Source organism: Schistocerca serialis, chromosome 7 (assembly GCF_023864345.2).
Source record: "Schistocerca serialis cubense isolate TAMUIC-IGC-003099 chromosome 7, iqSchSeri2.2, whole genome shotgun sequence".
In the NCBI taxonomy this organism is placed as follows: domain Eukaryota; kingdom Metazoa; phylum Arthropoda; class Insecta; order Orthoptera; family Acrididae; genus Schistocerca; species Schistocerca serialis.
The window spans coordinates 265179187-265207128 of NC_064644.1; the positions used below are offsets into that span (position 1 = coordinate 265179187).

The following is a 27942-nucleotide window of genomic DNA, read 5'->3' on the forward strand; positions in this document are numbered from 1 at the left end:
TCACATAACAGAATCAGCTGGGTTCCTTTCCTTTTGATTTGATTTTATCTCACTGTATTTTCAGGAGGTGATGCCCCCAACTAGTAGATATCTGAAGAATGTCACAATTATTTAAACATTCAGTTTAAGTTTACTGACCATCATCTGGTTCCTGGTTATATTTCTTTGGTGTCTTTCACAATTTTTTTGATCTGTCAAGGCATCCTTTTCATCTCATACTTACTCCTTTTTCTATCAACAAAAATAAGCAATTTTTGAAAATATAATGTAATTGGAAAGACAAAAAAATCTAATCACTTAACGGTGGCAGATACACATGTAAAAGGGTTTTACTTACGCAAGCATGAGGAGTCTTCCATCTTCAATCTCTCAGGTTTTCAAATCTCATCTGGTGCAGTCCACAACAATTAGTCCTTTCTTCTAACCATGTTTGGTAAATCTCATCTGCCCCAGGGTTCTGAGTGTCTTTCCTGAACTCAAGCCCATTTCCTAAACATCTCCAGTTCATTTCCCTTCACCACTTTTCCTCCCCCTTCAACCCTTCTGCCGGAAGAAGGAGTGCACTGGCTCTGAAATCTTGCATAAGTAAAACCTTTCCTTTTTTTAAATGTGTGTGTGTTCTACTGCTGCTGCCTGGTGAGTAGATTTTTTTATCCATCCAATTACATTACATTTAATTCTTTTTCTGCTTTCTTATGAAGTTGTCTTTGTCCCTCAGATCCATCATAACACTTCATCATTGTTATCTGCCAGCTTATTTAAAAGTAATTATTTCCTGGAGGAACCATAAGAGCTAGAGTAATAAAGTGGGATGCTTTCCGAGACAAATGACATCTAAAATAAAACTCTACCACATACCACCTGCATAACTTCAAATTACTCACTGACACCTGTACGTTGTTCACACATTGTATAAGCATCAGTTACGATGGCCCAAATGCAAATTATTTCCCCTGATCATGTCCTGTAGAGGTCTGTTCCACACAGGTGTGTGCAGCGATGCCAACCACATTTCATTCCAACACACCACTGGTATGAAATTATGAATGTTCCAGACTTTCTAGAACAGACCTCATAGTCCATTTTGCTACAACTATGTTTACCTCATTACAGGTGTTTACGCCACACCTTATTACTGAAAATCTCATCTACTTTAAATATCAAGAAGTGAACTGTTTGAAGATAAGAGTGCATTTTCTAGAGTCTGAAATCTAGCCTGCTACTCACAGAATAGTAGTGTTATCTTCAGTGAACAAGGAGGGATGCAATGTACTTGACTCTGTTTCATTGGGAGCAGGTTGGTGCCACAATACAATTCTTAATTAACATGGGAACTCCAAACCATCAGTCCAAGACTGAGATCCAACAACTGACTCTTTCATCATGGGCACTCTCCACCAAACTGATAAAAAAGCTTTCACCAAATTTTGAATCAAGTTCTTCATCACCTTGTAACAACACCAACGCTATACTATTGTACATATAATAATTTTTTCTTCTCATTTTCGATAAATTAGTGTAATCGATGTTCTGATTTCATTTCCTGATTTCATTTCTTTTTTGTTTCATGCCATTGTGTTAAAGAAACTATAAACAACTTTCGATGTGAATATTAATGTTTATGTCAAATGTTTAAGCAATATTATAACAGAATTGAAATGTAAGAAACGTCGAGACTATTGTAAGATGTTAAAGTTGTAATTGTGCGTCTGGTCCATACGTAGGCAATGTATTAGGATATGTAGAATGCAAAACCTCGGGTGAATACCCTATCTGTAGGGGAGCGGTAAAAGGTGGATGGCAGGCGAGCGTGGGAAAATGCACACGAGCGCTGCACGGCATAACGGGCTCAGCAGTAGTAGTTGGAGTTGGGCATCGGTCTGAGAAACACGTTCTGGATCGAGGAGGCTCTCCTGGAAAACGTGATTTCGTTGAGCCTCGGATGTGCCATTTCCGACACCTGTACGGCATAGCAATATTCCATTGGCACTAAACGGAAAAGTATTGCGACGCTGTGAAGAAGTAAAGTGCCGATACATCAAGAGCCATTGCTGTGATTGTATGTGTGCTCTGTGCCTCGCCATCTCGCCACCTGCCGACCGCCGCATCGATACGAACAGGTTGAAACTTTTAGTACTGTATTCGTGTGGACCAGTGTTACTTTTGTTCCATACTGTTCAATAACAACTTGAATTTTACCAGAACTGTACTATCATTTAATTATCCTCACAACTAACCTAGGCAGGGTCCTTTCCACATGTTGTGCAATCCGAGTGTCCCGAGATGAAGATTTAAAGTTTATGTTAATAATAATTACCTGCAGACCTATCTATGTTAGAATGATGTTTAAAGAACTTTGTTGTTAATGAATATATAGGTAAATAACAAAGGTCTGACAAAGTTGGAAGATAATGTTGAAATTGATTTAGTAATGAAGTTTAATTAATTTGAGACAAAAATAATGGTAGTTAAATGAGCAGGAAATAAGCTAAAAAGAGTAGTAACTCATATATTGGAAATCATGAGTGCTTAATGATTTCAATAATCAAAATTTTCAATACAGTGATCATAACAGTTTCAGGGTCCCCCCTCCCCCCTTTTCCTTTTCTATTCATTTGAATTCTGAAGTGTACTGAACTGATTTGACCAGCCAAGTTAAAGCCAATATAAAAACCAAAATTTATCAGTGTTTTACATTTATCAAAATTGACATTGTGTGTGTGTGTGTGTTTCGAAAGTGCTATTTCTAGGGTAACCTATGCCCGATATTAATCAGATCAATAGACAGTACGAAGTTTGTAGTAAACATTATAGTGTTTTGTTGTGTATTTATGGCTTGTCCATGTTAGTACAGAAAGTGAAATTATTAGTTCAGTAGATTTTCTGGTTCTAAAATTTACCATATTATGCAGTGTTATTACGTGTTGTTTTGTATGAACGTACATCAACTTGTACAGGGAAGAAACTCAGTTAATGCCTAATTAGGCTGGCGACCGTATTATTAACAAATTGGTAGCATCTGCTGTGTTGTTTTTTGTCCGTCCTAACGTGTAGTTGCACTTCGGAATTGTTTAACGTATCATTGTTATTACTGGGTGGGTGTAAGTCTGATTTGCCTCCATTCAGCTACACGCGGTCAAAATCTATACAAAGATCCTCTCTCTTAAGGTGAAGTCCGTCAACTTATCATAGTACAGCCTTAAAGAGTATCGTGTGCAATAGCGCAGTGTTACAACCTACTCTATAGCACTAAATAAGTCAAAGTCATAAGTCATTGTTGCCTGGAACACTGAGGGGAAGATTCAGCTGCCTAATTAAATGCATTGTCTTTTTCCAAGCACAATGGTACTTCTCCTTCATGAAGTATGTGGGTTATGTCTTCAATTGTATTAGATGAGCGTACATGCATCAGGCAAATATATTCTGAGTTTAGTGTAATGTTTGTGTTGCTGATAATATGAAAGAGAAGAAAGAGGGTGAAGTGGAATGCAAGCACATAGCCTGCACACTTAATATATTTTTTATTTATAATGACATTCTGGGTACTGCTATCTACAGATGAAAACTTACAGGTTGTAAAACAGCATTCAGTGTCAGTTTGAAGGCCTGTGTTTTGAAATGATGAGGGTAGTAGCCAAAGTGTTGTTATACATTTTAAAAAATTACTTTAAGTGATCTAGAATACTTTATCCCCACAAATCCCCAATGATTGCAGACTCGATCAGGAAATTTATTTCCTTTATTATAAATAACCTACTCCTCTGAAATAGGAGGAAGGGACCCATCAGCCTTAATGTCGCCACCCAATGTGTGGAATACTATCAACAATGCTACATGTCCTTACTTCAGGGAAACTACAGAGAAACTTGGGACTTGACCCAAGACATTGGTGTAACATCTGTTTGTGTAGTGTGTGGGGGGGAGGGGGCATTATGAGGATGGAGAGACATGCCAAGTGTAATGGAAATTAGTTTGAAACAGTAAATTGCAAAGAGTTGAAGATACTCAAAAGTTTATAAAACATCATCTCACTATCAGTGGAGAAAGTTATGAGAAAAGGGGGAAAATAATCTCAATTTTTCAATACACACTTGTTGTTTGCTAATTAGTAACTGCAATGGAAGTACAGTAAATCTTAAAAGACATGTGTAACAGAAAAACAACAAGTTCTACTTCATTATTTGACAAATGAGGGTGTTGGAGAATGATACATTCAGTGTTACATAGTTTTGTATGCAGAGAATACTGTCTATCACATACATATGCAATAGTGTGTCAAGAAATTTTGAAATGCAAGATGTTCCAAGCCAAGATGAACATCTTGACACCAATGTGCCAGATGATATTGTAAAGATTTGTCAATTTTACCAAGTAGGCTGTTGTTTAATAGTGGAAAAAAGTCATTGTTGACACATTAAAGCAATGGTTTCAAACCAATGACTACCACTGACAATTTGCAGGGTGATAAAATGTGGGCACATCAACTAATAAAGAAACAAAAGACTCAATGCTTGCACCTTTGGATCACATGCACCAATACAACAGAAATAGTAATATACTTCCACACTGCATCACCAGGGAAAATGAAACACAGGGACATTATTTTGAGTCCAAGAGCAGGCAGCATTATCAGCACTGGATATACATGCATAATCCCCAGGTAAAAAATTGATAAATATAATTCTGTACACCCAAGTTAAAATAAAATTCAAGAGCTTACTGTTTCACAATTATCTTTGGCATGAGGCCCTAGTCACTAAATAAATGGTACTAAGTTGAAAGACTTTGGAACTGTTACATCCTTATGTGAGTTCACAACTATTAGAATAGATACCCAGATAGTGATAAATATGACACTTTACTGCAACACACAATAAATGAAATAATTCATGTCAATGTCCAGTGGGATGCAAAATCAGTAACTTGACAACACACAAACAATCTATCTTCCGGATCTGACATGAAGAATGAATAACTGTTTCCTTTAGTTCATGACAGATAAAAACAACACTTTAAGTGGCGATGTCCATGATGGGTGTCAATAAGTGCTGAGAGTTTATCAGTACAATTCCAAGCCTAGTCACATGCCTGTCACTGATCATAGCTCCTGGACAAAATCACAATACTTAAGTCAGCCAATTTATACCAACCCTGAAGTACAGAGTTCAAGGGATGCCGATGCCAATGCCAAAGGAGACAAATGCTCCGGCAGTGATGGCTGGCTGCTTGTGGTGGCTGCTATGAAGTTTCGTCAAGGCTGTTGCTGTGACTGGAACTGAGTCACTGGGAGGTGTAGATCCAGATTAGGTCCTGCGAAGGAACTGTTTGGCTCAGTGAAATGAACTGCTTGCCAATGGCTGAGTGCTACCTTAAATACAAGCCTCAAAGATGGATCTCCATTCTGTGCCCAATGGACACATGATTGCCAGATGTGAAGTAGTGCCCAAGAATGTCACTGCCTCAGCAATGATACAAGTGCCACTGTTGGCGAAGTGGGCACAGTCCATTTCCAAGGCAAACAAACTGGCATGTTTTGGTTGGCCATAATGTTGACACGATGTGTGAGGACACTGACTAGTGTTTTGATCGAGAATACTGCCTGCCGGTTAGTGTGGTAACATCGATGGTAGATGCCTATGGTACTGGAATGCAGCAACCTGCTGGTCTCAACTGTGTTGCTGGGTAGCTGCAGTCATGTGCAAAGCTTATGGATGCAGCACATTCAAAATATTATTTCTAAATGATACTGAATGTCTACACATCTGGAAAGTGGTGCAGAATGTGTTTCAGGTATTTTGTCGGAAGACATTTCATATCCAAATTTTTTATCTGTGGCTGTTGAATTTTTGGCTGGCTACCATAAAATAAAACTACATTCAAGAGTAAGGGGAAGAAGAAAAAATAATTCTGAGGTTTGTATCATGTACACAAATACAACCCTTCTATAGTATTCAGATGGTTGCCTGCATAGTTACTTGAGAATAGTGATCTGTGAGGTAGACCCCAAGTATAAGTGGTTGGGTCTGTCAGGAAAAGTACCTTTCCTCAAAGATTTATTTGGTAACCACAGCTGTGTGCACAAGCACCCACCCATCCAAAGCAGATGAGGATGTTCCAGGATGTCAGCTGCACCATAAGATGCATCATTTAACACATTCATTACAAGAAAATGAGCGTATCATGGTAGCCTCACTATTTCTATTATTTCCACAAGTTACTTGAAAGTGAATATCCTGTAGTCTATGACTTTTTTCCCAACTGGTCCAATGATAGCTACAAATTGTTTTATTTAATTCATAATGATTACCTGATTTGCAGAAAGTTCATTTTGGCAAAACTGCCATTTCCAAGTGTTCCTGTGGAGATATTATAATTGTTACAGTACACTTGTGTCTATGTATTTTCTATGTAATATTACATTACACTGTACTTGCATCTATGTGGAATGACATCCACAATGCAGCTCATAGTGAGTGTTCTGTCTGGTAATATGTTGTTATTGTAAACTGTATAGTTTTTTCTTAGTGGGCTTTTTGGCAGTTGTTTGATAGTTTTCACTCCAGCAATGCTTTATATTTACAGAGTAAATTACGTCACATATTTAAATAAAATTTTCTAAGCAGTTTTTATGTTTCAGATTTGTTTGTTAAGGACTTTGTTTGGATATTTTTTCGTGTGAGTGTAAATTTCCAATTCTTCTAAGATGTTCATAACATAACCTTTAGATGCTTTATGTAGAATCTGCAAAAGCATTTTTGATCTGCCTAGCCTTATGATTTTGGCTTTGTAGGTGTAAGTGAAAACTTGACTGATTACTTTCACAGTTTCTTGTATGCTCATTAAATCCGATTCCAAAGTTTCTTCCTGTTTGTCTGATATAGAATTTAGTCCAATTGTGAATGACTGGATTAGAAAGAATAGGAACCTTTCGTTGATTTTTTATTTATTATTTTGAGCTTTTCCTCATTACAGAGGCTTATCTCCAACATAATAATTTACTTGGAAATTACAATACAAACAATAAACATTCTTAAACTATAATCTCAAAATATTTCTCCAGGTGTTTCGATCTTGTGTGTTCTCTTCCTCTGCGCCCATTCTCCTCATTATGTGCTGTACATTTTGGAGCCAGGTTGTCATAGGTTGTCCTCTTCTTCTTCTCCCCTCCGGTTCCGACTCCAGTATCAATTTTGGTATTCTGGTTTTCTCCATTCGTCGTACATGCCCGTACCACTGTAATTTCTTCCCATCCATTACGTCATATATTCTTTCTTTTATTTCCATTCTCCTTATTACTTCGGTGTTCCTTATCTTTTCTTTCCTGGAGATTCTTGCCGATCTTCTCCAAAAGTCCATCTCTAGAGCTTGTAATTTTTTAATGTGCTTCATGTTAATTGTCCAGGTCTCCGTTCCATACAGAACCACACTCTCTAATATGGATTTGTATATTAGTTTTTTAGTTCTGCTCATTACATTACTGCTCCATAAGACTGAGTTAAGCATCCCAATGACCCTCCGTCCGCTACTAATTCTTTTATTGATTTCTGACTCTGATTTTCCCTTGATTTCTAAAATGGATCCTAAATAACAGAAAGTGTTTATCTTTTTGATTTTCTTTCCTTCAATGTATAGCTCATCTGAATCATTAGTCAAGTATTCTGTTTTTTGGTAATTAATCTTCAAATCCCAAGTTTTGTATGCTACTGCTAGTTGATTGCACATATAGTTAGCATCCTCCCCATCTTGTGCTACGATTACTTGATCATCAGCAAATAATAAATGATGTAGGTAAACTCCATCTCTTATTTCTAATCCCATACTATTACATTTACGAGACCATATTCTAAGGCTAATATCTACATAGATTTTAAATAATGATGGTGATGTGGGACAGCCTTGTAAAAGGCCTTTGCTTGTTCTAAATTTCTGTGAAAGTTTATTACCAACTTTCACTTGGCAAATGTTATCTTTATACATCTGTTGTATTATTTTAATCAAGGGAGGGTTTATGTTTGCCATATGTAGTGCTCTCCAAAGTAATTTTCTTGGAACAGTATCATATGCTTTTTCTAGATCCATGAAAATTAATCCTATATTTTTTGATTTTTCCCTATGTTTCTCCAAAATCTGTCGTAATGTGAAAATATGGTCTACACATGATCTTATATTTTGTTTTCAGGTTATTGTTTTTGCGAAGAGTGAAATAAAACAGTCTGTAGCTAACCTTGTATCAGTTGAAAGAAATTGTCATATTTTGATCTTATGTATGCTGAGAAGTAGTTGTTAAGATTTTGTAGCCTACTAACCTCGTCCTTTTACATTCCTTGCTTTTATTTGATATATGGGTTTTCGTCGAATGGGGGCACATTTTGTTATGGTTGATGAGAGGCAAGGTTTCCATTCACCATTATTTTCTTCTAGTGGAACAGAACCTGCAAAAACAGTGTCGTAAGATTTTCTTTGGGTAATTGGAAAATGGGTCAAATATTTATTTTAAAATAAAAAAAAATATTTTCAGAATAGGAACAAAAATTTTATAAAAAGAGTGCTTACATATTTTGTCCAGATATCTGCCTTGCACAGAAATTATAAAGGGTTTCTTCTTCAAGTTGACAACGCTGAGGGTTCCCTCACTGTAATACCAGTTGTAAGGCTAAAATTTTATGAATATTTCAAATTATTGCTATTTTCTGAGAGGATTATTTGTATTTAAACTTATACATACTTTTTAAAATAATGATCATAAAATTCAACAAACTTTATAACACATTACACAATAGTTTTTTATATACTGCCATAAATATAATTTTCTTTGCTGTATTTTATGTATCATTTATTTGATTGTGGATTTCTGGTGAAACTTTGTAATTATCACACAAGAGAAATCACTTTTTAAGCCTCTTTCTGACAATGTTTTGGGTTAAAAATGTGTTTTGCGATGTGATTGTTGCACAGATGATATCTTTCAAGCAGTAATGTCTGCAGGTGGACTTGAAGCCCAAATGCCTAGATGAAGTGAAATAAAAAGTTGTGGAACTTAAGCAAAAACTGATATTTTTGTACAATAACCCAACTGCCTGGTGTAAACGAAATAGAGTGCAGTTTGCTGTATAACAAAATGAAATGCAACATGATACAGGATTGTATAGTTATGCAACAGAATCTCAGTCAAGAAATGCTCATATTACAATATATTTTTTAATGTCAGTGGATACATAAAAGGTTTACTCACCAAGCAAGCTATTAAAGCCTGCAAGCTTTCAGAGCCAGTGGCTCCTTCTTCTGGCAGAAGGGTTAAAGGGGAAGGAAGAGAGGCGAAGGAAAAGGATTGGTGAGGTCTGGGAAAAGGGGTAGAGATCGGAAAAGCTGCCCAGAATCCCATGTCAGAGGAGACTTACTGGACAAGACGAGAAGGAAATACTGACTCTTGGGGACTTCATTGGACAAGATCTGAAAACAGAGAACTGAAAGATGGAACATAGGGCAATGTGCATGACAGATTACCGCCAAGACATTGTGCACTAGTTGATAAGAGCGAAAAGATACGTGCATTGTTTGTGATAGGGGTGGGGGGTGGGGGAGGAAGGTGGGGGGATTAAAAAAACTCTGGTTAGAAACTGAAAGATGTAGAAAACTAAATCGGAGTGAAGAAAGGAACAATTACTGTGAAGTAATGCCAAGACCAAAGAAATTAATGTAAATTTAGGCCAAGTGGGTGGCAAGAACCAGAATAGGGTCTGACAAGGATATTGTGGAGATTGAGAGGGTGACAAAAAGCTTTTCTAAGTGTGGTGAGCAAAATGTTGGGCCAAATGAACCTCATTTTAGGGCCTCAAACAGAGAGCCCCCCTGTGAAACAACACATCGTATACCAGCTGTTCGGCCTTTTACACTGACATGACCATCACCAGGTTATCAGTAAGAATAATTGAACATAGGCACAGAGTATAAAGTGGAAACACACAAATCCTGTTGCAGATTGTGCTCTACAACAAGGCAGATGTGACCTCAGTGCCTGTTTCACCACATATGCCATCAGGATTCTTCACCCAAATACCAGTTTTTCAGAACTCTGCAGGTGGGAACTGGCACTACAACATGTCCTTGGTTCTTGCCACTCACTTGGCCTTAATTTACACAAGTTCTTTGGTCTCAGCATTACTTCATAGTAACTATTCTTTCCTCCACTCCCTTTTAGTTTTCTACATCTTTCATTTTCTGATCTGTCTATTTCTCTCCGACCCCCTCACGTATAATGCACTTAGCTTTTCACTCTAATTAACTTGTGCATGATGTTTTGGCAGCAATCTCTGTTTTGTATATTGTCCTATCTTCCACCTTTAAGCTCTCAGGTTGTCAAATCTCGTCTGCTGCAGTCCCCAAGAGTCAGTCTTTCCTTCTCATCCTGATCAATAAGTCTCCCCAAACCTGGGGTTCTGGGCAACTTTTCCAAACTCTACCTCTTTTCCTAAATCTCACCAGTTCTCCTCCTTCACCCTTCAACCATTCCACTAGAAGAAGAAGCCACTGGCTCTGAAAGCTTCCAGCCTTTAATAGCTTTTATATGTGTGTTCTCCTGCTACCGCTTGGTTAGTAGACTTTTTATGTATCGAATAACATCATATTTTTTAAAACTGATGATTTTTAGTGATTCAATATAATTTGTAAGTTGTAGATATCACTGATCTATTTTATAGCTGATAGTACACCTATACTTAAAACTAACAAGAGGTTTTGCAGTAAAGTAATAAATGTGGGTGCAATTTGTGTAATCTGAATTAAATGAAGTGAAATCCATGTGGTAAAAAGCAATGGGGTGAAATGATCGCTGTGAAACATGTTCAGAAATGTCATAAAAAGTGCGATATGTCACGAATACCCGGGTCTAGTAATCCCAAAATGTACATATTATATGTGATAATTATAAGCACAGAGGATAATTTACAGAGAATGAATAATATTACAATTTATACATTATAATTTATAGCAAATGTGATTCATTTACTGTAAATTATCAATCTGTATTTATAATTATCATATACTTATGTATATTTTTGGCATGTCACGCTTCTGTGAAGAAGATAGTGATGTCTCCTAAACCAATATTAAGTTTCTGCAGATGACAAATTAATCTATTAAAATCAGTTACGCAATATAATTTTCCTAACTATGCAACCGTTAACTGAATGTTATTCTGACAAATGAAATAATTATTTTTATTCACATATATATTTTTTTTTTTGTCATGACAGCATCTCTTCTTTTTCTCAAATCCACAAGACAAAACTATTCCTGGCGTAGTTGTGAATTTGGTTACTTCTTTTAAGTAAATTAGAACATTATGATGTAACAGGAAATGCTGAAAAATGGTTCACATCATCCTGGATTAAGCTATAAGGAGTTATCCAACTGGGAATGCATTGATTTGTGTATATTAATGACCTTTCATCAGTAACATTACCAGATGATATGAACACTGCAATAAATAGCAAATCAAATACAGGTACAAAATATTGGTCCCTAACCTATTATTTTCACACTAAACTTTAAAAAATGAACTATATTCAATTCAGAACTTTTAAGAGATTTCTCCACATCATATACCCAAAATATGATGACAGGAAGATAGAAGAGATTGAGTGTCTTAAATTCTTGGGATTACAGCTTGAGAAAGCCATCTATGTTGGTATAAAGACACACATTTCAGGCAGACCAAGGCACAATAGCAAAATGCAAGTTTTCACTGAAAGTCAATGGTAAATGACCTATCAGGAGACTGAGTCCGCATTGACTAATACTCTCCACATAGACCTCGCGATAGCAGATCTCCACCTCAATCGAGCACAAGATTATGTCAAATGGAGACAGAGAACCAAAAGGGCAGATCTTATTGCCTTGTGGGACAAATACTGAGGAGCAAGAAAAAGACTGCTTGACAGCAAATTCAACTCGGAGGAGCACACCATACAAATGCTGAAGTGTCTAAATAAATCTACACTCCTGGAAATGGAAAAAAGAACACATTGACACCGGTGTGTCAGACCCACCATACTTGCTCCGGACACTGCGAGAGGGCTGTACAAGCAATGATCACACGCACGGCACAGCGGACACACCAGGAACCGCGGTGTTGGTCGTCGAATGGCGCTAGCTGCGCAGCATTTGTGCACCGCCGCCGTCAGTGTCAGCCAGTTTGCCGTGGCATACGGAGCTCCATCGCAGTCTTTAACACTGGTAGCATGCCGCGACAGCGTGGACGTGAACCGTATGTGCAGTTGACGGACTTTGAGCGAGGGCGTATAGTGGGCATGCGGGAGGCCGGGTGGACGTACCGCCGAATTGCTCAACACGTGGGGCGTGAGGTCTCCACAGTACATCGATGTTGTCGCCAGTGGTCGGCGGAAGGTGCACGTGCCCGTCGACCTGGGACCGGACCGCAGCGACGCACGGATGCACGCCAAGACCGTAGGATCCTACGTAGTGCCGTAGGGGACCGCACCGCCACTTCCCAGCAAATTAGGGACACTGTTGTTCCTGGGGTATCGGCGAGGACCATTCGCAACCGTCTCCATGAAGCTGGGCTACGGTCCCGCACACCGTTAGGCCGTCTTCCGCTCACGCCCCAACATCGTGCAGCCCGCCTCCAGTGGTGTCGCGACAGGCGTGAATGGAGGGACGAATGGAGACGTGTCGCCTTCAGCGATGAGAGTCGCTTCTGCCTTGGTGCCAATGATGGTCGTATGCGTGTTTGGCGCCGTGCAGGTGAGCGCCACAATCAGGACTGCATACGACCGAGGCACACAGGGCCAACACCCGGCATCATGGTGTGGGGAGCGATCTCCTACACTGGCCGTACACCACTGGTGATCGTCGAGGGGACACTGAATAGTGCACGGTACATCCAAACCGTCATCGAACCCATCGTTCTACCATTCCTAGACCGGCAAGGGAACTTGCTGTTCCAACAGGACAATGCACGTCCGCATGTATCCCGTGCCACCCAACGCGCTCTAGGAGGTGTAAGTCAACTACCCTGGCCAGCAAGATCTCCGGATCTGTCCCCCATTGAGCATGTTTGGGACTGGATGAAGCGTCGTCTCACGCGGTCTGCACGTCCAGCACGAACGCTGGTCCAACTGAGGCGCCAGGTGGAAATGGCATGGCAAGCCGTTCCACAGGACTACATCCAGCATCTCTACGATCGTCTCCATGGGAGAATAGCAGCCTGCATTGCTGCGAAAGATGGATATACACTGTACTAGTGCCGACATTGTGCATGCTCTGTTGCCTGTGTCTATGTGCCTGTGGTTCTGTCAGTGTGATCATGTGATGTATCTGACCCCAGGAATGTGTCAATAAAGTTTCCCCTTCCTGGGACAATGAAATCACGGTGTTCTTATTTCAATTTCCAGGAGTGTATTTGTAATGTGCATGTTGTCAGGCATAGGTGACAAAAAAAAAAAAAAAAAAAAAACCTAGCATGCTTTGCTTACTTTCATTCCATAATGTCATACAGGATCATTTTTTTGGGGTAGCTTAGGAAGCCACGCTTAAGTATTATGTGTCCAAAAACTTGTAATACATATTATTTGTGGCGTGAACCAAAAAAGTTCTGCTGTGACCTGTTCATGTAACTGGAAATACTAATATGTAATTGGATCGATGAAATATTTACTACTTCACTGTTATAATGTGTTTATTTCTCAACTACTGTAAATGTGTATTGTAAACTGACTTTTCTTCTTGACTATACATGACTACAGAGGCATAAGAATTATCACATGCACCTCAGTGTATTGTCATTTGCTTGTTTTGTGGCAACTCCATTATTACCTTTTAAATGAACATCTGTTTACGATTTTTTGACTTACTCCACATCCCTTAGGACTATTTAATAGTTGCAATTTCTTTGTAAATATGTGTTCTGCGTTCTTGTTTTCTGACACATTCTACATCTTTGAGGATCTCCTCACTATGGATCAAAAAGTACATTTAATCTAAACTAATCATAACAAGTTTGATAAGTTCTCTCTGGAATAGTTTGTACTCTACTGGAACACTGATACCATCAGGCATCTTAATCCAGCACTGTTAATTTGTGTTTGTCCATTTATTTTTTTATAGGTCATTAGTAATATCTACCATGACTTTTAAAGCTTCCCCAATAGAGTGACTTGTGATACTCGTCTTGGGTCTGCAGCCATATCTTCAAATCGACATAATACTTTGGAAGTCCACCTGGATGTCATCTTCAGGTGAGATGCTACTGTTAATTTAGTCTCTGTCATTGACAGGAACTGCTATCATATGATAAAGTACATTGTTGAACACCATCTCATCTACTATGAGTCCAAAATAATTATGGACTGATACTGCCTCATCTCAAAAGCCAAAGTAGTGATCTGGCAGTAGTAGTCTATACTTGAGGACAATGAAGCACACACAAGCTGATGAGAGAGTTAAAAAATGATTGCTTCATTATTAAGTTAAAAACCACAGGACGACATGCGTCCCACTTGCCAGTACACGAAGCAGATGGTGGAGCCACTGTCGAGTAGTTCCAGTCCCTGATTAACTGGTCACCATCACGCACTGACAAATGATACAGGAAGCTACTATCAGGTGATGAGCATCCATTCACTAATTCACCTATGGCGGTTATAGTAAGAATAAATCTTGATTTTTGAGACTTTATTTTTACTGATCATGAGTTTTCAGTGTATGATATAATTAGTGCTGAAAATTTAATCCAATTGATCTGTACCACCAGAGAGACAAAGTGTCACTGCATCACTTATATACAGTGTCGGAATAACTTGAAAAACACTTGAAAGACTATGTACAAGAGGGTACTTGTTGTCCCCCACACCAGGTCACATCATTACAATTCTGACAAGCGCTCCACATCTGAGTCAAGCAAATTGTGTGTGACCCAATTCTAATCAATAGGAATTGTTGGCAGGAATTAAGAGCTAATGGATCAACATGTCTTCCTCATGCTTTCTGTGTCTTGTGGAGTCCATGACAATGCATTGCTGTCATCGTCAGGGTTAACAGATTAACACATTAAGTGTCATTATCCCCATATGGGGACTTGGCTTTGCAACGGAAATTTTGCAATTCTGATGATGCTGGCAATGAATGCTACCATTTCCCATTGTTTTCCAGACCTCTGTCGAGCACTTGCATTGAAGCTTCATCAGTTGTTAAACAAATGAGTTGTACACTTTTATTTCTCTGAAGAAGCTACATTTTTCAGTGTTACAAGAGTTACACATTTTCAAAACCGTGTAAGTTACATTATTATGTAAATAACTTCCAATATCTGTATACAGGTATATTTAATGGTTTGAGAAGATGTTTATTTATCATTTATTTCAAAGACCTATTTCATTTCTGCTTGACACCTGTCTGACCTTCAATCCCCATTTGGGGCTATGGCAATTCTCATGTAAAACTTTATTTTGCTTTTATTTGCTCCTCAGTCACAATGAGTCACTATGAAGCACTTTCTGTGAGGAAAATTGAAGAATTGTAAATGACCCGCACTTCATGGCTTCTTTTGGTGATGTGAATGAGACCACTGACATTGTCGAGCTCCCTCCAGATCGTGTAGGTGAGATGTCTGACTGTGAAGATATCGACGAAAATATATTTGAAAATACTGTTCCATCTGATGTGCCAGGTTCTTGGAAATTCATGGCAAAGAGAAAAGGAAAATGAGGAATATGCAGGCCAATGACAGAAGAAAGTGAAAGCTATTATCACTTCTAGCTGGTCAACAGCAGATGCGACTTACTCTAAGACCTATCCTGACACACCAGAAAGTGAACAGCAAAAATCAAATTTGGTAGCAGCAGTAAAAGGAAAATTTGCAGTTGAGTGCTTTGAAGAATTTTTTGATGACATGTACTGGACTTGATTGTCGGTGAAAGTGTCCGATATGCTACACAGAACAATAGTCACAGCTATGAGTTATCCAATGGATGCACAAAAAAGTTCATTGATATACTACTTTTCACTGGATACCATGCTCACCCATAGGAAAAGCTATATCGGAATGAAGATGATGACTTTGATATATAAGTCGCAACAGATATCTGGAAATAAAGCGCCACCTTCATTTTAATGCTAATACACGTCTAAACAGAATTCCACCTGGTGAAAGGTATCAACTTTTTAAAACTCATCCGTCGATGGATTTACTGAATAATAATTTCATGGAATTTTGAGTTTTTTCCGACAGCCTGAGCACTGATGAGCAAATGGTATGATATTAGGCCACCATTACCTAAAACAATTCATTCGTGGGAAACCAGTGAGATTTGGATTCAAACAGTGAGCCATGTGCTGTTCTCAAAGCAGTTTGTTACCATATGTCAGTCTACGAAGGAAATTCGAAGGATAGAAATGATGTCTCAGTTCTGGAACTTGGCAGATCAGTTGTGTTGAATATGATTTCTTTTCTGCACACTCCTGAACTTCACAGAATATTTTGATAACTTTTTCATGAGCTTCTATTTGATGAAAGAGCTCTCCGAAATGAGAGTAAGGGCAAGTGGAACTGCCTGTATGAAGTGAATGAATAACTGTCCAATAGAATCTGAGAACAGCCTGAAGAAGAAACGAAGAGGAGCGTATGACTTTAGATTTAACAAGAATGGCAGTAATATGGCAGGATGATAACTGCGTAAAGCTCTTGTCAAACAATGCGACAAGGCATCCAGTAAGCCAAGTAAAGAGATGGAGCAAAGCAGGGAACAAACAAGTGCAAGTTCCACAGCCAAGAGTGATTTCAGAATATAACAATCATATGAGAGGTGTGGACAAACTGGACTGGAATGTGGAGAAATATTGTGTGAAAATTCATGGTAAGAAATGTACTTCCCATTGTTCACCAATGCATTAGATGTAGCACTGGTTAAAATGCTGTCTCTCAAATGAAAGTACTCCATTGCTTCAATTCTGGAGGATGGTGACAAGGGCATATCTTGTTCAATCATGTGCTCCTTCTGATCCGAAAAGGGCAGGACATCCGTCATACCCACAGTTATCCCTTTCACTTGTACCAATTGAACTCAGGACTTCTGGAAACGAACCTGTGACTGAATGCACAACACTAGGCGAAACAAAGAAAATGCACAATTTGCAAGAAAAATGTGAGGAAACAGTATCCAGTGTGCAATGTGGGACTCCATATTGATTGTTTTGTTGTCTGGCACAAAAAATAAAAGAAAATGTAAAAAGTGAGTGGCATGTGCCAAAATCCCCATTTAGGGATCAATTAAAATAAATCATATATTTCAAGGTTATTGCATTTTTCTAATTTTATATTCCTTTACCTCATTTCTATGTCAATCAGGCAATTATTTTTTAAGTAATTCTTTTTTAAGTATTTTTTAAGTGATTCTTTTTTACAATGTTTGCAGTGTTGCAAGGTGTCATTCAATTTGCAAAAAAACCCTTTCCGTAGAAGTGGTTGAGTACATGGGCTACATTTTTAACACTGGTGGTATTTGGTCAACACCATCTTGTAGCTGTTGCCAAACCAGTGACATTTCACATTCTCAAAGAACTGCAATCATTCTTTGTAAAAATTAATTCCTGGGTTACATACAGATGGCAATAAGATTCACAGAAAAAGCCTCTATGTTTAGTAGCACAAGGCTGCAATGAAGTGCTTGCCTTAATTAAACAAATGCTTCATTTGGTCACTTGTCAGGCGCATATATTGAGCAGTGCCGTATTGACACACTATGGACTAGATCACAGCCGACTAAAAATACTGGCCCGGGTACTGGAAGCCGCCTTGTTTGTGACATAGGCAAAGTAGTTCTTTGCCTGCAGTGGCCATGATCTGTTCCATGTGAGTTTATTGGTTCAATTGCACATGCGATTCAGGACCTCTACATGAACTTGTGTGTTATTTGTTTGTTCACTTCAGCTGCTGAAGTGAAATTTTTTAAGTTACAGTTCTATTAATGGTAAGTGTTTCTTAACTGCTAGTATAAGTAGCAATTGTAATGTCTTCATGATCAATGTAAACAAGTATCTTCAAGGTTCTCACAAACTATCCTTTAAGGTTATGTCATTTTGTGTATATTTATATTGTAATAGATACACTGAACATCCTTCTTCAGGTATTAAAAATGTCAAGGTGCTGTAGTGTGGCTGACTGTAAAAGAAATTACAAAATGAAAAAGCCAGCAGATTTTCTTTACCCAGTGATGAAGAACCGAAGAAAATGTGGTTGAGAAAAATTCCACTGACTTTTCAAAGTTACAGAAGCCTATAATATGCATGAAGCATTTTAGTGAAGAGTGCACAGTAAAAACGGAACAGTTCACGGCTGATGGAAAAGTAAACACCTTTATAAGGAGTTATCCAAAGCTGAAACCCTTTGCATGGTCATCAATTTCTCTAATTTGCCACAATACTTGACAATCACTGGACCCTCTTGCAGAAGGTTATGTGATGGAGAAAGTGAAAATTTTGAAAACAGAAAGAAGCCTGGAAGATTGTAGGCAGTACGAAGAGCAGAATGCTATTCATGATTTGGAAGACATATACAAATATTTTTCTAGTGGTATCCATTTCAACAACGAACACTGATACTGTATTAAGAATGAACAAAAAAATAAGTGCTGTGTTTTACTGGTACAACTGATGAAATACCTAATATTATTGGATATGTAACTGTCAAGACTGATCTGAGTGTCCTCCTTCCCTTGGGTAAATATAAAATTCCTCAGCATAAAGTGCCCCACAGTTGTGTGACAATAAAATCTGTGTGTGTCTTAGGTAGTATAATTAAATATATCAAATCAATAGTACCTAAAGAAGACACTTTAAACAAGAATTTTGTGATTCAACACAAAATGAATATGTTGGAAGAATTTTTTTTTCAGACGACAGATGTTCACAGTTGCAACTAATAATAGAGCAAATCCAGTTTATAAATAAAAACAACAGTTGGAAGTACAGTGGGAACACATTATTATCGCCAGCTACACTTCATGTACATTCACCATCTGCAAATGTCGCTGGGCACAATAGTGGTTATCTATATGTGCCACATCCTTGCAATGTGAGGAAGCGTATAGCAAAGTTCAATTTAAACAGTTTAAACTTGAGTACCTGAAGATTAAAAAGGAATTTTTGAAAGATTGTGAACTTGTGGTAAACGTGCTTCTGGATGAAACTTACATTGAGCCTTGTTTGATCTCTAAGGGAGATACAATATAAGGTACCAGCAAGACCGATAATAATTTTGCTAAAACAACTCAGGTGTTCTTGTTATCAACCACTCTCCCCCCCCCCCCCCCCCCTTCCAAAATTTAAAAATGTTTAGACTATTATACCTGTTCACAATTTAACAGCTCCACATCTAAAAAAATATGCTATTACATTTAATAAATGAAGTAGAGAAAATTGGACTTACTGTGTTAGCTTCAGTATCAGTAAATCGGAAAGCTTATGAGATACTTACTCCAAATTGCGTACTGCAGCCTTGTATTGCACATCTTGTCAATAAAAGTAGAAAGTTATTCTTAATTTTTTACAATGTACATACACTCAAATGTATGCGTAACAACTGGACTGGTAAACCTGACAGAGCATCGAAGTTCCTGATTTTGATCTTATAGTTATTGCAGCTTTTGAGTATTTGGAACTGATGTACAAAAATAAAATGGTGCATAAGTAAAATACAGTCATTTGTAGTTATTTGAGGCCCTATTCACTTCTAACATTCAGAAGCAAGATATCAATCTAGCACTGAAAATTTTTGGTGCAAGAACAGTAGCTGCTTAAAAGATCTCAGCTTCTAGGGGCACAGACTTTTCAGAATCGCAACATACAGCATCGTTCATACAAATCATTTGTGGCTGATGGCACATAGTGAATGTTAGAGGTGCATATGAAGGTGAAAGATTCAACAATCAGTAAGGAAACCTATTTGGCTAAATAGTTTCTTAAAATTAGAGCTTTTAAAAAAAAATGTCATCGAGATTGAAAAACTGGAGGCAGAGTGTTTCTAGCTCCCAATCTTCAAGCCATCAGACTTTTCAGTCACTAGTCAACACTCTTGATACTTTCTCATTCTTGATTCCATATGTATTTGAACATTACAAAACAGATTACAGACTGATGAGCGAGTTTCAGAATGACGATCTGGAAGGTAGATTTAGCTGTTAGCATCAACTCAGTGGGGCAAATTACTATGTAAGTTATGCCCAAATGATTAAGAAAAAAATAGTATTCGTTGATATGATGCAGCTTAATTCTTTGCATAAAAATATACCCCTGAGGCTCTGCTTCCTTGTTCTGGTACGTATGTTGACACATATTCTGTGATTGTAAGGGAGAAGCACTGAAAGACCTGAGTCGAAACACGGCCCCTGGAGTAGACAACATTCCATTAGAACTACTGACAGTCTTGGGAGAGCCAGTCCTGACAAAACTCTACCATCTGGTGAGCAAGATGTATGAGACAGGCGAAATACCCTCAGACTTCAAGAAGAATATAATAATTCCAATCCCAAAGAAAGCAGGTGTTGACAGATGTGATAATTACCAAACTATCAGTTTAATAAGTCACAGCTGCAAAATACTACAGACGAATGGAAAAACTGATAGAAGCCAACCTCGGGGAAGATCAGTTTGGATTCTGTAGAAATGTTGGAACACGTGAGGCAATACTGACCCTACGACTTATCTTAGATGAAAGATTAAGGCAAACCTACGTTTCTAGAATTTGTAGACTTAGAGAAAGCTTTTGACAATGTTGATTGGAATACTCTCTTTCAAACTCTGAAGGCGGCAGGGGTAAAATACAGGGAGCGAAAGGCTATTTACAATTTGTACAGAAACCAGATGGCAGTTATAAGAGTCGAGGGGCATGAATGGGAAGCAGTGGTTGGGAAGGGAGTGAGACAGGGTTGTAGCCTATCCCCCGATGTTATTCAATCTGTATATTGAGCAAGCAATAAAGGAAACAAAAGAAAAGTTCAGAGTAGGTATTAAAATCCATGGAGAAGAAATAAAAACTTTGAGGTTCGCTGATGACATTGTAATTCTGTCAGAGACAGCAAAGGACTCGGAAGAGCAGTTGAACGGAATGGACAGTGTCTTTAAAGGAGGGTATAAGATGAACATCAACAAAAGCAAAACGAGGATAATGGAATGTAGTTGAATTAAGTCGGGTGATGCTGAGGGAATTACATTAGGTAATGAGACACTTAAAGTAGTAAAGGAGTTTTGCTGTTTGGGGAGCAAAATAACTGATGATGGTCGAAGTAGAGAGGATATAAAATGTAGACTGGCAATGGCAAGGAAAGCGTTTCTGAAGAAGAAAAATTTGTTAACATCGAGTATAGATTTAAGTGTCAGGAAGTCGTTTCTGAAAGTATTTGTATGGAGTGTAGCCATGTATGGAAGTGATGGTTGGTTGGTTGGTTTAGGGATGAAAGGGACCAAACTGCAGAGGTCATCGGTCCCTTTTTCCAAAATACTAAAAAATACCCACAGAGAATAAAATATGTTCAACAGAATAGGAGACAGATGACACAGAACAAAAGAAACGTAGACAAGGACCAGACAAAACAAAATAAGATCACACGGAGTGCGACGGTGGTTGGCCGACCGTAGGAACAAAAAAAAAGGAAAAGCCAACCACCGAAAACACATTAAAAACCGAGTTTAAAACCGTAGGCCAAAGGCCAGAATCAACACAAAACAATCAAATAAAACAGAAACACTCAGATTAAATGATAAAAACCCCCTGCCCGAATAAAACGTAAAACTAAGTCAGCAATAGCAGAGTCATCTGTTAAAAGGGCAGGGAGCGAGTCAGGCAGTGGGAACGACTGCCTGAGCACAACTAAAAGTGGACAGTCTAATAAAATGTGGACCACTGTCAAAACAGAGCCGCAGCGACATAAAGGTGGGTCCTCACGTCGCAATAGGTGGCCGTGCGTCATCCATGTGTGCACAATGCGCAGCCGGCACAGGACAACAGACCCCTTGCGAGAGACCCGCAAGGAGGACCGCCACACATCGGTCGTCTCCTTAACAGCCCGCAGCTTATTCAGGGATGGCAGGCCACGCCACTCATCAGCCCACATCCCAAGCACCTTACGGCGCAACACCAGCTGCTGATCGCAAGCCGTGAGGCCGATCTCCAAAGCTGGGGCGTCGATCGCCCCTTTGGCCAGCCTGTCAACACGTTCGTTCCCCGGGATGACAATGTGACCTGGAGTCCAAACAAAGGCCACCGAACGACCAGAACGGGTAATGGCAGAAACAGACTCCTGAATAGAGGATACCAGAGGAGAAGAGGGAAAGCAGCGGTCGATGGCCTGGAGGCTGCTCAGGGAGTCACTGCAGATGACAATGGACATACCTGAGCAGGAACGCATATGCTCAAGAGCGCGCAATATAGCCACCAGCTCTGCAGTAAAAATACTGCAGCCAGCCGGCAAGGAGCGCTGTTCAACATGGTCAACGTGAGCAAAAGCGTAGGCAGCGCGACCATCAACCGGGGAACCATCAGTGTAGACAGCCTCACAGCCCGAAAATGAGGCGAGGAGTGTGAGAAAACGGCGACGAAGGGCTACAGGCAGAACCGAGTCCTTGGGTCCCTGTGCCAAGTCCAGACGGACGGACGGCCGGGGCAAACACCAGGGAGGCGTAGGTGCACGGACCCGGAAGGGAGGCAGAAGAGGGAAGGACCCCAGTCCCGACAGCAGGGACTGGACGCGGACAGCTATGGAAAGCCCAGATCTAGGTCGCCTTTCGGGCAGATGGAGGACCATGGCAGGGAAAAGCAGGCGACGATTGGGATGGCCCAGGGAGCAATGCACGTGGACAGCATAGTCAGCGAGCAGTCGATGGCAGCGAATCCGCAGCGGGGGAACCCCGGCCTCCACCAGTAGACTATCCACGGGGCTCGTACGAAAAGTGCCAGTTGCAAGCCGAACCCCACAGTGGTGTATGGGGTCTAACAACTTCAACACTGAGGGTGATGCAGACCCATAGGCCAGGCTCCCATAATCAAGCCTGGACTGCACAAGGGCCCTGTATAATCGCAACAGGGTGCAGCGATCCGCACCCCAAGATGTGTGGCTCAGGCAGCGGAGGGCGTTGAGGTGCCGCCAGCACTTTTGCTTCAGCTGAGTAATATGAGGAACCCATGTGAGCCGGGCATCAAAGACGAGTCCTAAGAAGCGGCAAGTGTCCACCACTTCAAGCAAGTGGCCGTCGAGGTAAAGTTCAGGATGAGGGTGGATCGTCCGACGCCTGCAGAATTGCATAACTCGAGTCTTGGCTGCAGACAACTGAAAACCATGAGTCAGAGCCCATGATGCGGCCTTTCGAACGGCTACTTGCAGCCTGCGTTCGGCGACTCCCGTAGTCGTGGAGCTAAAGGAGATGCAGAAGTCGTTGGCATACAAAGAAGGAGACACCGGCGACCCCACGGCTGCAGCCAGACCATGAATGGCCACTAGAAATAAGGAGACGCTCAACACCGAGCCCTGCAGGACCCCATTTTCCTGTGTATAAGATGAACTAGAGGCGGCACCGACTTGCAACCGGAAAGAGCGGCACAATAGAAAGGTTTGAAGAAAAGCCGGGAGCCGACCACGAAGACCCCACTCAAGCAACGTAGCAAGGATGTGATGCCTCCATGTGGTGTCATACGCCTTCCGCAGATCAAAAAATACAGCAACGAGATGCTGACGTCTGGCAAAGGCCGTACGGATAGCAGATTCCAGCCGCACCAAATTGTCCACTGCAGTCCGGCCCCGACGGAAGCCACCCTGGGATGGAGCGAGAAGACCGTGCGACTCAAGGACCCAACACAAACGCCGCCCCACCATACGTTCAAGCAATTTGCACAAAACGTTGGTGAGGGTAATGGGACGATAGCTGTCCACCGCCAGTGGGTCCGCACCGGGCTTCAAGATGGGGACAATAAGACCCTCTTGCCATTGCGACGGGAACACGCCCTCGCTCCAAATGCAGTTAAAGATGGTGAGAATGTATCTCTGGCAGTCCCTGGAGAGATGCTTCAGTATCTGTGTGTGGATGCAGTCTGGTCCTGGTGCTGTATCAGGGCAATCGGCGAGGGCAGCGAGGAATTCCCTCTCGCTGAAAGGAACATTGTATTTTTCAGAACGACGCGTGTGGAATGATAACGGCGTCTGCTCGGCTCGTTCCTTTAGATGGCGAAAGGCGGGGGGATAAGTTGCAGTCGCAGAGCTCTCAGCAAAGTGCGCAGTAAGGTGTTCAGCAATGGCGGCAGCGTCCGTGCAGACAGCGCCGTCCAAGGAGATCCCAGGGACACCCATAGGGGCCCGGTATCCGTAAAACCGCCGGATCCGGGACCACACGAGCGAGGGGGAGACACGGGAGCCCAAGGAGGAGACATACCTCTCCCAGCACTCCTGCTTACGCCATGCAATAAGACGACGGGCCCCGGCACGGAGCCTCTTAAAGGCGATGAGGATCTCGAGAGACGGGTGCCGCCTATGACGCTGGAGAGCCCGCCGACGGTCGCGAATAGCCTCAGCAATCTCCGAAGACCACCAGGGGATAGCCTTCCTCCGAGGGAGTCCAGAAGAGCGGGGGATGGCAGCCTCGTCCGCCGAAAAGATGGAAGTGGTTAAGACACGGACCACCTCGTCAATGTCACCCTGTGGGGGAGACTCAATGGTGGCAGCGGAAGTAAAAGCCGGCCAGTCAGTCCTGTGGAGAGCCCAGCGGGGCAGGCGCCCAGAAGAACGACACTGGGGCAGTGACAAATAGATGGGAAAATGGTCACTACCACACAGGTCGTCATGCACTCGCCATTGGACAGACGGTAAGAGGCTAGGGCTGCAGATGGAAAGGTCAATGGTGGAGTATGTGCCATGCGCCACGCTAAAGTGTGTGGAGGAACCATCATTTAAAAGCGAAAGATCGAGCTGTGCTAATAAATGCTCAATGATGGCGCCTCGACCTGTCGCCACTGACCCGCCCCACAGAGGGTTATGGGTGTTGAAGTCGCCCAATAACAAGAAAGGTGACGGCAATTGGGCTATCAGAGCAGCCAGGACATGCTGCGCGACAGCACCATCCGGTGGAAGGTAAAGACTGCAGACGGTAACAGCCTGTGGCGTCCACACCCGAACAGCGACGGCCTCTAAAGCTGTTTGGAGAGGTACAAACTCGCTGTGAAGAGAGTGAAGGACATATATGCAGACGCCACCAGACACCCTTTCATAAGCTGCTCGGTTCTTATAATAACCCCGATACCCACAGAGGGCGGGGGTTCGCATTGCTGGAAACCAAGTTTCCTGCAGAGCAATGCAGAGGAAAGGATGAAGGCTGATAAGTTGGCGGAGCTCAGCTAGATGGTGGAAGAAACCGCTGCAGTTCCACTGGAGGATGGTGTTGTCCATGGCTGAGAAGGCGTGAAGGGACTAGGAAGACAATTTACGCCGCTTTTTCACTCGCTGCCTCCGATTCAGAACCCGCACGAGTGACATCCATGGCGTCTGAGGGACCGGCGAGATCCAGGTCTTCAGCAGACGCCAGAATCTCGACCTCGTTCTCAGACGCTGAGCTTGTTGGTAGCGGTGGGATGGGTGCCACCGCAACCTCGTTAGCCTTGGGGACTTGCGTCTTCTTCTGTTTCTCTCGCTGTGCCTTCGGTGGGTCAGGCTGCGAGGGCCTCACTGGGTCAGTGTCAGGGACAGACGACGACCGGGAGGCCCTACGACCAGGGACCGGTGTTTGTTTGAGCCACTTGCGGCTGTTTGCTTTCGGACCGGTCAGAACTTGTGAAGGGAGATCCCCAAGGGATCCCTTCCTGGCGAGAGGAGCCGAAGAAGACTTACGCTTCTCCGGCTGGGAAGGGGGAACTGATGTCCCCGATGGTTGGGGGGGGGGGGGGTGTTGCTCCTGAAGTAGATGGAGCAGGAGCAACAGGGAGTTTAGTGCCCCTCACCATCAAGGGGGCAGGTGTGGGCCTTCGACTCTGAGAGCTGACTGGAGCGGATGGAACTGTAGCAGGAGTGACAGTTGCGGCATAAGAAGATGTCATGCGCACTGGATGAAGCCGATCATATTTCCGCTTTGCCTCAGTGTACGTCAGGCGGTCGAGAGTCTTGATTTCCATGATCTTCCGCTCCTTCTGCAGAATTGGACAGTCCGGTGAGCAAGGCGGATGGTGCGCACCACAGTTCACACAGATTGGAGGCGGGGCACAGGGATGATCAGGATGGGATGGTCGACCGCAATCGCGACAGACGAGGTCGGAAGCACAGCGTGAAGACATATGGTCGAACTTCCAACACTTGAAGCACCACATCGGGGGAGGGATATAAGGCTTGACATCACAACAGTACACCATCACCTTGACCTTCTCAGGTAACGTGTCACCCTCGAAGGCCAAGATGAAGGCACCGGTGGCAACCTGACGATCCCTCGGACCCCGGTGGACGCGCCGGACGAAATGGACACCTCGTCGCTCCAAGTTGGCGCGCAGCTCGTCATCGGACTGTAAAAGGAGATCCCTGCGGAAGATAATGCCCTGGACCATATTCAGACTTTTATGGGGTGTGATAGTTACGGAGACATCCCCCAGCTTAGTACAAGCGAGCAAGGCCTGCGACTGGGCGGAGGATGCCGTTTTTATCAACACCGATCCGGACCGCATCTTGGACAAGCCCTCCACCTCCCCAAACTTGTCCTCTAAATGCTCTACAAAGAACTGAGGCTTCACGGATAGAAAAGATTCCCCATCAGCTCTGGTACAGACAAGATATCTGGGCGAATACGTCTCACTTTCATTCAATGCCTTTCGTTCCTCCCATGGTGTGGCGAAGGAGGGGGACGATTTGGGGTCATAAACGTTACCTTTAAAATGGGCCCTCGAACGCTTAGAGACTGCTGGTGGCTGGCCACCAGCAAGAGAAGATGTGCCAGGCGTCATTGCGTGTCATCCACCCTGATGCCACCTACTCCGACCAAGGGCCCTCCCCACGGGCGCCACCCAGCCACAGCAAAGGCCACCTGGCAGGATGGCCATTGCTGGGAGTCCCGATGCCCCAGGGAGATGGGCATCTACTCCTTGGCATACATGGGGAGTTAACGGCGCAGGCATCAGTAGAGCGATCCCTGTGTTGTCAGGGGGCTACAACCAACAGGGTACATGGCGGCCACACCACAACGGACTGGCTACCATGATGGATGTTAGGTGACACGTGGTCCATGGTCGCCGTCAGTGCAGAAAGTGGCCCAGCACATTGCGGGGCAGAAAGTGCACACAGGAGCGTATCCATGCCCAAGAGATGTAGAGCGGGCAGGACTGCAACGCAACGACGAAGAAGCTGGCGAAAGTTCTCAACGCAAGATGGACACAATCCACCAAGTAAGGCGCCCTTCCCCAATCGGCTCGCTCTTCGAAAAAATTTTGAGATATGGAGGCCAAACCCGATGGGGGACCATCACATAAGGCCGAAACGTTTGAGACTCCTTTTAGTCGCCTCTTAACGACAGGCAGGAATACCGCGGGCCTATTCTTACCCCCGGACCCGCAGGGGGTGTATGGAAGTGAAACGTGGACGATAAATAGTTTAGACGAGAATAGAATAGAAGCTTTCGAAATGTGGTGCTACAGAAGAATGCTGAAGATTAGATGGGTAGATCACATAACTAATGAGGAGGTATTGAATAGAACTGGGGAGAAGAGGAGCTTGTGGCACAACTTGACTAGAAGAAGGGATCGGTTGGTAGGACATGTTCTGAGACATCGAGGGATCACCAATTTAGTATTGGAGGGCAGCATGGAGGGTAAAAATTGTAGAGGGAGACCAAGAGATGAATACACTAAGCAGATTCAGAAGGATGGAGGCTGCAGTAGGTACTGGGAGATGAAGAAGCTTGCACAGGATAGAG

General features: G+C 42.1%; 1 protein-coding gene across 2 annotated transcripts in view; it reads right to left on the reverse strand.

Annotated features, from left to right (window-relative positions):
* The window catches only part of LOC126412859 (uncharacterized), a 126951-nt gene that overhangs the window by 67657 nt on the left and 31352 nt on the right, over positions 1–27942 (reverse strand). For both annotated transcript variants that reach the window (XM_050082723.1, XM_050082724.1), the window contains exons 4-5: positions 8554–8653; positions 8307–8432 (exon numbers count right to left, since the gene is read on the reverse strand). In XM_050082723.1, the coding sequence (XP_049938680.1) occupies positions 8307–8432; positions 8554–8653 (226 nt within the window). The remainder of the gene's footprint in view (positions 1–8306; positions 8433–8553; positions 8654–27942) is intronic.